The 12,135-nt window shown below is 46.4% G+C and overlaps 1 protein-coding gene and 1 long non-coding RNA gene across 3 annotated transcripts; both read left to right on the top strand.

The window, feature by feature from the left end:
• Positions 1-1,845: 1,845 nt before the first annotated feature.
• Positions 1,846-4,804, top strand: LOC120641278 (mitochondrial inner membrane protease ATP23-like). Of its 2 annotated transcripts, none has more exons than XM_039917326.1 (5): positions 1,846-2,105; positions 2,194-2,309; positions 3,298-3,435; positions 3,718-3,801; positions 4,699-4,804. In XM_039917326.1, exons 1-5 carry the CDS (start codon positions 1,958-1,960, stop codon positions 4,702-4,704), a joined length of 492 nt encoding a protein of 163 aa, XP_039773260.1. In that variant the 5' UTR covers positions 1,846-1,957; the 3' UTR covers positions 4,705-4,804. The 2 variants fall into 2 exon arrangements, with proteins under 2 accessions (XP_039773260.1, XP_039773259.1); XM_039917325.1 differs by lacking the exon at positions 4,699-4,804 and adding an exon at positions 4,130-4,489.
• Positions 4,805-5,061: 257 nt separating this feature from the next.
• Positions 5,062-6,540, top strand: LOC120641280. Its single transcript, XR_005662211.1, has 3 exons — positions 5,062-5,211; positions 5,281-5,465; positions 5,670-6,540. It is a non-coding gene; the product is annotated as an uncharacterized LOC120641280 (long non-coding RNA).
• The last annotated feature ends 5,595 nt before the right edge of the window (positions 6,541-12,135 follow it).

The raw sequence follows: 12,135 nt of genomic DNA, 5'->3' as shown, positions 1-12,135 counted from the left end.
TTTATTCAAGCATTTTCTTTCTTGCAATTTACTCATGTGCTTGACTTAGAGATCATAACTTAGCTCTATCTTGCTATGCTTTACTTTGTTTTTATCTCTCTTAGCTTGTGTAAGTAGCTTAGTTATCTGGTTGGTGAATTGGTGCCCTACTAGCTTTGCATAGGTTAAGGTTGCTTTACTTTGTTTTAGAAATTGAAAAATGCCCAATTCACCCCCCTCTTGGTCTATCGATCCTTACATCTGTCATATAAGAAGAATCATTCGTACATAATACGCCGAAGCGTACATCACCACACAAATTACACCACCACCACCACCTGGGAGAGGAGTTGAAAGCGAGCCGTTGAAAACTGCGCCGTCACCCACGCCGAAGCCGCAGCCCGCTGCAAGCTCAAGCGGCTATCTGGCTGGAAAGTGGGGAAGAAAAAAAATCTTTGTATAGGCTTCCGGGGCGTTTTTTTATTTTTATATTTTTCAAAATCATTTTTTACAGAAATATATTTTCAGTTTCATAATTTACAGATTTATACCCCTACCGTCCGGCTGCGGGGCGGCCGGCCCCCTGCCGCCCTCCTGCCAGGCGGTAGGGACCTTAATGTAAATAAAATTTATTTTTAATCGCATTTTGGCCCTTGGGGGAGGCTGCCGCCCGGCAGCCGAGCGGCAGGTACCCGCCGCCCGGTGGCGGGGCGGTCGGCCTACCCGTCGCCCGGCAGGGGGGCGGCAGGCCCCTCCCGCAGGTTAAACCTTGACCGTCAGTGCGACAGTGCGACATTAGATGTGGTTTTAAATATTTTGGATAGAAATAAAAACCGTTAGTAAAGTAGATGAATATGAAAAATATAACTTAGCAATTCATACACATATGCAACTGAGAACGAAATAGGTGATGCATGAGAATGAAATAAGTATAACATGACGACATATCCATAACAAAAATACAGAAACAATTAGAAACACCTCCTAACCACCCCGGCCATGTCGATCTCTTTTACGCTGTGCGTGGACGTGGTCTGTAGGGTAGGTGTGTCGGTCTGGAGGCCCTACGTCTCTACCTGGACGTCCGGTGGCCACAGGTGTCTGGAAGGTAGGATCGGCCTGCTGATTAGGTGTAAAAAATAACCGACTCCAGTCTTCGAAGCTCGCCTCAAAAGTATTCTGTGTGGCCCCTATGCAGTAGCAATTAAGATATCCTAATCATTGTTTTATAAGTCATATATTTGGGTACATATTCATCATACGTACCTGTTGGTGGTGGATACGAAGAAGGACCCATATCAGGAAGCTGGTGGTGCGATCATGTAAACCGTTCAAATTATTTAAAATATTCATAGAAATAAGAAGAACATGATAAATTCAGGCTACGAATTAGGTATTTACCTTGCGTTCCTTCTGCTGTCGCCATAGGGTAATACGAAGAAGGTCCCGCATCATATAACTGTTGTGATCCTATATGTAAATGCAAAAAGAATTAGACTTAATACCAAAATTAATTGAAATTAAGAAAGTCCTACCGGGCAGCCTAGCCTACCGCCCCGCCACCGGGCGGCAGCCTCCCCCCAGGGGTCAAAATATAATTAAAAATAAATTTTATTTATATTAGGGTCCCTACCGCCCGGGTCCTGCCGGGCGGTAGGGGTATAAATCTGTAAATTATGAAGCCGAAAATATATTTCTGTAAAAAACGATTTTGAAAAATATAAAAATAAAAAAACGCGGCTTCCGGACGCTTGGCTGTGTCTCGCTCGCAACCGAGCGGCCCAACCAAATTGGACGATGGATCCGGCCCTTTATAGTCCGCTAAGACTTGGGTGCAATCACTTTACGACCCATCAATTTCTGCCCATTACGTACGTGTTTGTGGTGTCTGCACGGCCGCCACCGGCCAGGCCCAAACCTCCAAAACCCTCACCCTTCTTCTGTTCATCCTGCGCCGCCTGCGGGGATCAGGAGAGTAATGGCGGAGGAGCACCACGGCGGCGGCGGCGCCGCCGCCCCAGACATCCGCGTGGAGGCCGAATCCTCCTCCGAGCAGAGCGTCGCCTCGTCCCGGGGCGTCATGCCGCGGGAGGACTGCGTCGAGGGCATCCGCTCCGCGCTCAAACGTACGAGCCCCTGCCCCCCTCTCTTGCTCTCTCAGGCTGCTTAGCGCGACCCCCGCGTACTGACCCTTGCTCTCGATCCGGTGGGCAGATCCGACGGTGCGGTTCCTGAGGGAGCAGATGGAGAAGGCCGGCTGCCAGGTCTGGCCGAGGCTCATCCAGGCGGCCACCTGCTCCACCGCCGGCGGCTACGCCAGCCGGGAAGGGGTACGTACTGGGTACTCCTCTCTAGCGCCCTTTCAGCAATACCTTTTTGCTTCACTGCTGCTATGAAATGTGTAGTACTTGGAATGTGTCTGTCTGCTCTCCTAACGATTCATTGCAACTTTATTTCTCGTGGGACGCGCCATGAACAATCCGGTCTGGATTTGGCAAATGACAGGCCTTTGCACCCTCTATCTGATAGTATTACCATATAGAAGTACTACCTCGTGAAGGGAAAAAAAAAGATGTTATGAAGTAGGATGGCCTCAGTTGACTTCCATAGGTTCATTGTACATCAAATGGCAACTTATTGCTTACAGGAAACCATAGAGCTTTGCACATATATGCTCATGGAACTGCAGGTTGGCAGTAGTGTAGATTTTTATGCTGATGCTAGTTGCTGTCATTCCACTGAAACTTGGGTATTTGGGCCAGCATCAAGCTGTTGTATAATACTCTAATGTATGGTTCTCATTTTACTTGCAACACATCCATCGAGTTGAGCTCATGGTTTGCACAAAAAAAACTCGGCCGGGTGGGGAAAGACCGCCCCACCGGTATTATCTTAAGAAGAAGCCTCGGCTTCCCCGATCGAGAAAATCCCCGAACCCTGGCCCCGCCCTGACACTGGGAGACGTAACCCCTGGGAACTGTGCCTGGGCCATGTAAGGGTCCTCAGGCCGACCTGGGCCATCTCACAACCAGTGCTTTGGCACACGGGGCCAGCGAGGGGATTTTTTTACCCTCAGTCTGAAATTCGCTCCCACAGGGAGTCGAACTCAGGATCTGAGGGGTGCCGCCGGAGTGACTAACCAGCTGGGCTAGCATCCTTTGGCAGCTCATGGTTTGCACAGATAGAACCCCTTCTCTTATATGCAGTAGTATTGTAAATCATGATACCTGTGTGCTTACGAAATCGTGAAAAAACATCATTGATTTTTTGTTTTGCGTGTTATATGTCTTAACTAATTTTCTAACGACTTCTGCCCAGATAAAAGTGTGCTGCAATCACATGACACTTCAAGATGAGATAAATCAGGTCATTATTCATGAACTTATTCATGCTTATGATGACTGTGTTACCAAGAATATGGATTGGAAGAATTGCGCTCACCATGCTTGCTCTGAGGTAAGAACAAAATTGCTTTGTTAAATTTCTTGTCATGATTTTTCTTTATTGTAGTTCTTGTCATGTCTTGTTGCATGGAACTCACCCTCAGTTTAGAGTAACGCAGATTTTGAAAGTTATCCTCAGTTTAGACTTTAAGAGTGATGCAGATTTTGAGACTTATCCTCATTTTAGAGTAATGCAGATTCTGAAACTTATCCTCAGTGTAGAGTAATGCAGAATTTTTTATGAATGAATGGGAGTTGTGTAGATCATTGACTTATATGTGTTTTCTGTTCTTAGATTCGAGCCAATCACCTTAGTGGTGATTGCCATTACAAGCGTGAATTGTTGCGTGGTTTCATGAAGATAAGGGGTCATGAGCAAGTAAGTGTCCTTTTCTGCCCTAGCGACTTGTTCTAAAGTTATAGATCACATGTGCTTTGGTACTTGGCTGTTTTCGCTGTGTTCAGGCATGCGTAAGCTCTTTGTATATGAACTAATGAACTATCGAAATCAGTTTATTTAGGTTGGCACTTGGCAGTAAAATATTTGGTTGCTATTGTCAAATATAAAGAGTGTTTAAGGATATTGAGATTTTTATTGAGTTCCAGTGGTTCCCTAAGGGCTTATTGTAGCTTCTATTGATATCTTCTAACTAGCTAAAACGTTTTACTAATATTTTCTGTTGTGACACCTCTCTGTGTTCCCGAAGGATTGTGTCAAAAGGCGGGCTCTGATGTCTGTCAAGAACAACCCATACTGCTCGGAGGCCGCTTCAAAAGACGCAATTGAAGCTGTATGGAATATATGCTACAATGACACACGGCCATTCGATAGAGCTCCATAATTTTTTTCACAATTGAGAAGTTGAGATACAAGAGCTACATTTGTGCATACCTACTGGGAATTTTTTCTTATTCCCTTCAGGAAATTGTATTTCAGCAAAATGCGGCAACAAAATCCATGCATGAGTCTGAGCATTGTGGTGAATTAGTTTGTGTAATTTGTTTCTTTTGTGCTGACATGCTGCGACAAAGTTTAATAAAATAAACATAATTTTATCTGTGGAATGTACTCTTCTGGCGGGAAATGTCTTTGAATGTCCTGCGTTGTTTATTTCTTCAGTGGGATGGGATTGTATTGCTTTATAGTGCACAGTTGACTTTCGCAGAAACAACAGCCTGAGTGTTTTGGCCTTGCTGAACTCCTGAACTTCTGGATGTTTGATTCCTGCTGAATTCATGCCCTGGTTGTCTGATCCGTTCTGTCAATCGATTTCAGTTGTAACAGTCCTCATAAAGATGTGCGCATTGTGGAGGGCATGTGGAAAGATGCTGAAGGAGGTGAAAATGGAAGGAAAACGTGGACTGAATGACTGATGGATCAGGAAGTGGAAATGGAAGGAAAACGTGGACTGATGGAGGGCATTTTGCGGCGCTCTACTACCCAGTTTTCACCATTCTCCCTATATTTTTGCTTGTCTTCAGGACGGCAATAGTGGGATTCTCTCGGCGGCCTTCAACACAGCTGCACATTACAAACGTGGACTATTGCGTGGCTACCTGGATATATGGGATCACGAGCAAGTGAGCCCCTTTTGCTGACTTCCCATGGAGCCCATAATGGCATTTGCCTCTAGTGCGTCCCCATCTTTTCTTTTCTCTTCTTCTTTTCCTATATTCCATCCTGTTGAACCTAGCTTTTGTCAGCAACAGGATAGATGGTTGCAACGGTCAAGCATAGACAGCCACTGATGATGTTGGGATTTCTAGCTTCAGGATCATGCTTCTCCGGGTAAGCTGTTTTTTTTTCCCTTACCTTTACACTTAACTGTTGCGTAACTGAAATCTGTCTCTGTGGCAGTTACTGCATTTCTGATGGGAGTATCAAGAGGCGAGCTCTGGTGTCTTTGCCCATGCAGCGACTAACAGATGATCTAGAGAGGCATGAATCATGATGCTTGGTGTCCTGAACGTACATACAGCCTATGTGTTGCTGATCCTGAAAGAGCTAATTGGATGGTATCTCAAGCTCAAGATCCTGATATGGTAAGTGGCGACAGTATCATGTTATATATACCTCCACAATCTGCAGCTCTATCAACAATCTACTTTCACAAAGTATTAGCGCACTAAAATACTGTTGTCTGTTCCAGCTAAAGGCAACTTAAGCAGCATGGCTAATCCAAGACAACATATGAAGCTACATATAGGCTAGGTACCTAATGATGTTGCATTCATCTCTGTTTGCAGGTTGCAGGCCGATCTTGAGATCTCTAAAATATTGTATACAAAAGGGATCCTGGGGTGTTGTTGGGACAGAAAAGAGCAGCACCAAAGATTCAAAGTATGATCATCCCGACGATCACTAGCAAGCTATCTGCGCTTTCACAAACTATCAGGGTACTTAAAGTGGCAGTAGGCCTGCCGTTCTAGCGCTGCTGCCTCTTTTTCAGCTTAAAAACAGTCCTGAGGACAACCAAACCAATTTTCAGAGGCCATTGGCAGCTAGGAGTAGAGAAACAATCAGCCAATGGCACGGCAAACTGTCCACTATCCAAGCACATTTGCACTACACTAGCATGCAAATGTCAGTAAGCAAATCCAGGCTACATTCAGAGGCCATGAGCCTACTGAAGAACCTAGAACAGTTTAAACAAAAACCATGCCTAGTGACACCTTTTCTGAATTCATAACCCCACACTGTTTACTACTTAATATCGGCCTCGGTGTTCGTGTGCGTGGTTCGCTCGGGCTAGTGGAGCTCACATGAGCCGCCAATAAACTAGCTCATCAGCTCTCGGCCCCAAAAAGCCATGGCAGGGCCGCGAGCTTAAACAAAAGGCGCGAGCTCCAGAAACAATAGATTCTTCTCATGGGATGCGTCCCTCTCTCGAAGGCCGAGGCCCGGGAGGGGGGCAGGATGGAGGTATTAAAACTCGGAACCCTGCATCGCCTAGAGCCAAATCTCCTGTGTCTTTGACTTGCGAGCTGTGCTCCCAACTGTCTTTGACGAGCCGTGCCTCTATATATCCCACACACGGTTGCCACACACGCTTGCAGATGCGAGGAGGTAGGTGAGGCCGTGAGGACGAGTACAGGCGAGAACCAGCAGGAGAGCATGGCGTTGCTTGGGGTAGTGAAGCTGGTGGCTTTGGTGTTCTTGGCAGTCTTCAGTGCATCACTTCATCAAGAAGTAGGCGTTGGTGAGTCATCTTGCTCTTGTTTATCTTTACGGTTTCTTTGTTCATCATATCTTCTTTGCTGCCCGAAGCTCCTTGGTCTGAATGGCCACTATTTGTTAGAGATGACTGAGTTCTGAAAATGTTTCCTTGGTTTGATTGAAGGTGCTATTAGGTTGCATGACAGAAGGCAGCACGCCCAGCAGTGGGCGGAGGAGAGGAATCGGTTGAGGTCGTACATGACCATGGACTACCAACCATGGCACCGGCGCGTGCCGAAGCACAACTGATTCAGCTGGTAGGACCAGGTAGCATCATCAGGAAGCCTGATGACCGATGCTCTCAGCTCGCTGTCCATCCTTCAGGCTCCAGCAGCATCCATCGAAGCATGAAGACAGGAGAAACCTGGCTTTCTCTGATGATCTCAGCTCACTGTCCATTCTTCAGGCTCCAGCAGCATCGGCAGCGGAAACTGTTGAAGCATGATGACTGACGGGAGAAGCTGATAGCTGGCGTGATTCTTTTCCTTGCGGCTGTATGTGTACCTACGCGTCCAGCGTGCAGCTCTATGCACGCAAATTTTGCCCCCTGACCAAAGGTTATTGCTAGAAATATATATACCAAGTTATAGTACTAGTACTAGTAATTAGTGTTTAGTCTCTCTGTTACATCTTTGTAATAAGTTTAAGGTCTTGTAGTTTGGGTTGGTAAAGTAGCTGCTTCTTCTGTAAGTGAAATAGGAGCTAGACTGAAATGTTCAGGCCTGGAAATGCTTATGTACTGAACATGTCGAGCATAACGGAATAAGTAAACTGAAGGAGCATTTGCTGCATTGTTCCTATGGCAATTTTATCAGCTCTTCTTTTTCTTCTTCTTTTTTCTGACGAAGTTCAATTATTTCACCAGGTTACGCTTCTTTCTCTTTCTCTTACGCTAGACTCTTTTGACCGGTGTTATTGTTGACCGTCGATATGCGGCGTCCTGTCTGCTTTGTAGCTAATGGCCAGCATAGTCCGTGAGGAAAACCATGCTTTGTCAGATATTCAGAATACTACTGGCTCTAGACTCCTTTGAGGTTTCTCTGCATAGGACGCATTCAGAGGAGAAATGTGATGCACGAAAGCAGCGGCTTTGCAGTTCAAACTTTTCTCTTGGTTTTCAGTCTTCAACGCCTATTTTCTCATCTGACAAAAGTTCATACAACGCCTCAATGGAGATGGGGCGGCCACGCACGATCACCCCCACTACTTTGATGAAGCGCTCTCCATCTCAGCCGTTGGAGGTCATGGCGGCCAAACTTGTGCTGTACTGTTGGAAGTTGGAACGCGGCGCGCTTAGTTCCGGTGTACAACGATGTTTAGCTCAACACACGCTACCTTATACGACAATAATTTTACTTGGCGTAAAAGGAAAACAGGCGATTTAGGGCTATGTTAGCTTCGGCTTTTGTGAACTCGCACGGTAACAGTAACAACGGACTGCAAGCAGCAGTAAGGTTTTGCTCTCTTTTGACTTGATGATGTGCAACTCGACAGCAGAGTTTGAAGCTGGGCGAATGGAACTGTGGATCACACCCCATCGGCGACCTGCGAGGGGGAGATGACTGACATTCCTCAAAGGAGCGGGGGGGGGGGGGGGGGGGGGGGGGGCAACGCGTGCATAGCACCCCCTGCTTTTGCCGAATGTGCCGCGAAATCACAATTCACCGGGGCGTCCTTGCCACCGCCGCTCCTGTTCATATCGGCGGCGCCGGGGGCTCCGGCCCGGCCTTGCTTTGCGTTGCGGTTCGCCGGCCGTACCACCGGCTCAAAAGGAGGTTTGCTGCTCCTGCCGATCGATACTTGAGCAGAAAAGGCAGGCGGCGATCACATGGGGATCGCCTGCGGCGCCGCGGAAACAGGAGAGAACAGAGCAGAGCCTCGTCCCCCCTCTCCCTCCCGGCAGAAGGGTGACTAGGCTTTTGAGCCTTGACCGACCACCGGCTCGATCCGCTCCCGCCCGCCGCGGCTTTGACCCACCGTACGGACCCCCACCCACACCGGCGCGGCCGCTTCGGAAACTAACGCTGCCTTTTCCGAGCCCTTGAGACGTGTCGTCGTCGTTGTCTCGTCGACACACACATACGGGGGGCGCCGCCGTGTGGTCGGCGGCCTCCTGCACGGCTGCACCGTCGACAGCCGCAGCGTGTACGGGTCGCCTCTCCCGGCGAGGTGCACCGGCCATCGGCGCGACGGTGCAGTCGTGCAGCAGAGCGTCTTCGCCGGGCGGGCGTGGCGCTCCGCCAGCGCCAGGCCAGGGGGGCCAAATGCTTTCTGGCTGCCGTGGCGATAGGCCTGCGAACGGGAAAGCGGGGAAAGGTGCCTGCCAGACAGAGCAGCAAATGATCGGCCGCGCTGAGAAAGAGACGGATGGCTCGTCGTGCGCCTGGACTTTGGGGAGAAGGCCCGGCGCGTGCGCGCTTTGGAGCCGCAGTCCGGGCGCGCGTAGGCCTCAGCGCCTCACCGCACCGGCCGCACAAGGGCGCGACTGTCCCTCACTTGAGGTGATATTTCCTGGAACCATCACCTCAAGAGCATGATTATAGTTTGGGCCGGCTCATTTATATTGGATTGCTATGCTTGTTGATTAGTAATATGTATATGCATGCAGAAGTGGACAAACATGATGACATCACCACATACATGTAAATCTAAAACTAAAAAAAAGCTATAACTATTAAACCAAACACTCGGATTAAACTTGGAATGCACCATTATCTTTTTTACGACAAGATCTTCAAAACAAGATCACACCTGCCTATGTTTGCACGATAATTTTTAAAAATATTTTTTAATACTAAATAGTGAATTTCTGATTATGAGAACAAATACTTTAAAAACATGAACAAATGATTATTTTCTACGAACAATAAATTAAACGTAATGAACAAATAATAATGTACAACGAATAAAATATTACACACCGCGAACATTTAGTTGTATAGAATAAATAATGAAAAATAAACATCGTGAACAAATGGGCCAATATCACGGAACAAATTTAATCTACACAGCGAACAAATAATTTAGCATTGCGAACAAATTAGTTACACACAGACAAATAATTTTACGTGAAGACAAATTAGCATATAAAAAAACTGACTATTTTTTTTCACATACTAATGTATGAATCTACAATATAGATAAATTAGTCTACATTGAGTATGAATCACTTTTAAATGTGAACAAAAGAATATGCAGGCTTATTTATATATTAAAATAAATCTGTATATGCAGGCTTAGAGTAAAAAAAAAAAGGGAAAAAGAATGAAGGAAATAAATTGAAAGAAAAATGAAAAGGAAACAATCAGAGCGGTATAGTGAAAAAATAATAAACTAAAAAGAAGATAATTTTCTGCCATGAGCATGCGCATGTTGCATGCAACTGGCCAACTGAATTGCATGCATGCGGATGCACATGAAAAGAGAAAGTAAAGTCTAGATACAATATCTACATATGATGTTATTGGACCAGATAGAACTAAAAACGGCCAAATCTGTATTTCAGGCGATGGATCCGACGAATATAGCCTACACGATATACAGCCTTTCCGCACCGCGAGCTCCGTCCACGGAACGCGACCGTGCGCCCGTGCTCGGAGGACGAGGGCGCAGCGCGCAGGCAAGCGAGTGAGGGCTCCGAGGGGCCGTACAGCGCGGCTGTTAAAGAACGGCGGCCGAGACGAACGGCGTCGGGGGCCGGGGCCGACCTACCTGCAGCCAGAGACGAAATGTGTGCACCGGTCCGGACGCCGGCGGTGGTGGCGACCTGGCCGAGGCCGGGCCGGGACGTGTGAGTGTGTGATCTGTGGTCGGGCGCGGCCGTGGAGACCGAGGCCGCGCACGGGCGCGCTGCTTCTCGACACGAGGCCTGGCGCGCCAACGCCCACCTCCCGCTGCTTCTCGTCGTCCCCAAGAGATGCCCCGCCTGGTTTGCTCCTTCATGCACGTTCAGTGCACTGGCACCGGCGGTGGTCGCTAGATGGAGGGGACCGAATGAACGATGGGCTACCCGATTTTAACGGATGGATGGGCCACCGAATGCCGGCATAGGCCTCCGGCCTTCTGGAGCCCATACAAGCAACATTCTAGCCCATCCGGGCATCCCTCTCTTCTTCCCCCCACAGTGACAGAAAACCCAACATTCACTGCGTTGGGCTGGTCTCCGGCCTTCAGCTCCTACAGTATTTCTCTCTCACATCACTCCAGCTCCAGCCTCCAGCCACAGCCAGGTAACAGTATTTTTCTCTCACATCACTCCAGCTCCAGTCTCCAGCTCCAGCCTGCCGAACACGGTGATTGCTTCTGCGGTTCGAAACGCCGTCACCTTGACCTTGCGGAAAATGATTAGCGGGACACGTCCAAAAGTTTTCAAACACCATAAATAAACTTCTTACGAATTATTGTATGCAAGTCCACGTTGAGTGCGTATATAAAACTAGCAAGATAGCCCGCGCAAATAGCGCGGGTAGCTAGATTGTTTTTCATGTTAACATTTGTATTTTCTACTTGAAAATATATTTATTTAAATGATATTGTTTTTTCATTATCGTTGTTTTATTGAAATTACCCAGACCAAGATACTATCCTTTTTTATCATCATACTTTGTGGCGTGCAACATGAATCTATTTTCATTATAAAGAGGAGGTCAGTTTTCGAGAAATATGGTTTTATTATTTTTTTAAAACATTATAACTATTTTTCCTTTAGTTGTAATTTTTCATCATGAAATTTGAAGTTTCCATCCATACGACCTCCTTATGCTAACCACATGATCTTTCTAATAGTCTCTTGATTTGTTTCTCTTCTGTTTACATACAAATCATGGTCCCTTCTATTTTTATTTCAAACATCTATTTGAAATAGTCTTATTTGATTATTTCAATTCCGAAGCCATGTAAAAGCTAATGGAAAATATACCTAATTTGTTATTTGCTAGGACTCAAACTGAATATTCAATTTTACTTAATTTAATTTTAATTATGAAATTATTGCAAAAATACATAGGGAATATATTCTTGAGATGCCACGTTCGATCTATTATGGATCACCTCTTTGCTATGGGAAAATCAATTTTTTCCCCTCCGCCTCTCATAAGTGGCCTACATTATTGCCTACTACATCATGTGTTCCTATGCAGTGATGAAGTCTACTTCCGCTAGGTGATTCAATGGTTCAATCCTGTTGCTTGTATATGCAGTACTAATCTTTGTTTAGTCCGCCGCTAGGATGATAGATCTCCTCGCCGCCTCTCCCTCACTGCATGCCATTGATTCTATGAGATGCTCTCTAGCCTTAAGGCAATATGCACTTGATCTTTTTTATGTTCGTCACTTGAGTTAGCGTTAACTTTTTAGTCTTTTACATGATTATTTTGGAGCATTCAATTAAAGTGGTCCTATTGTGCATAATATGTCATATATTTTCACTTTTTATTGATGTTAAAAATCCTTGCTTTGGTATTTTAAAAAATACTAATTCTTAGCTTGACTATTCAC

This window comes from Panicum virgatum, chromosome 7K (assembly GCF_016808335.1).
Source record: "Panicum virgatum strain AP13 chromosome 7K, P.virgatum_v5, whole genome shotgun sequence".
Lineage (NCBI taxonomy): Eukaryota > Viridiplantae > Streptophyta > Magnoliopsida > Poales > Poaceae > Panicum > Panicum virgatum.
Note: the sequence above shows the minus strand (reverse complement) of the source record. Positions and strands in the feature narration are given on the sequence as shown.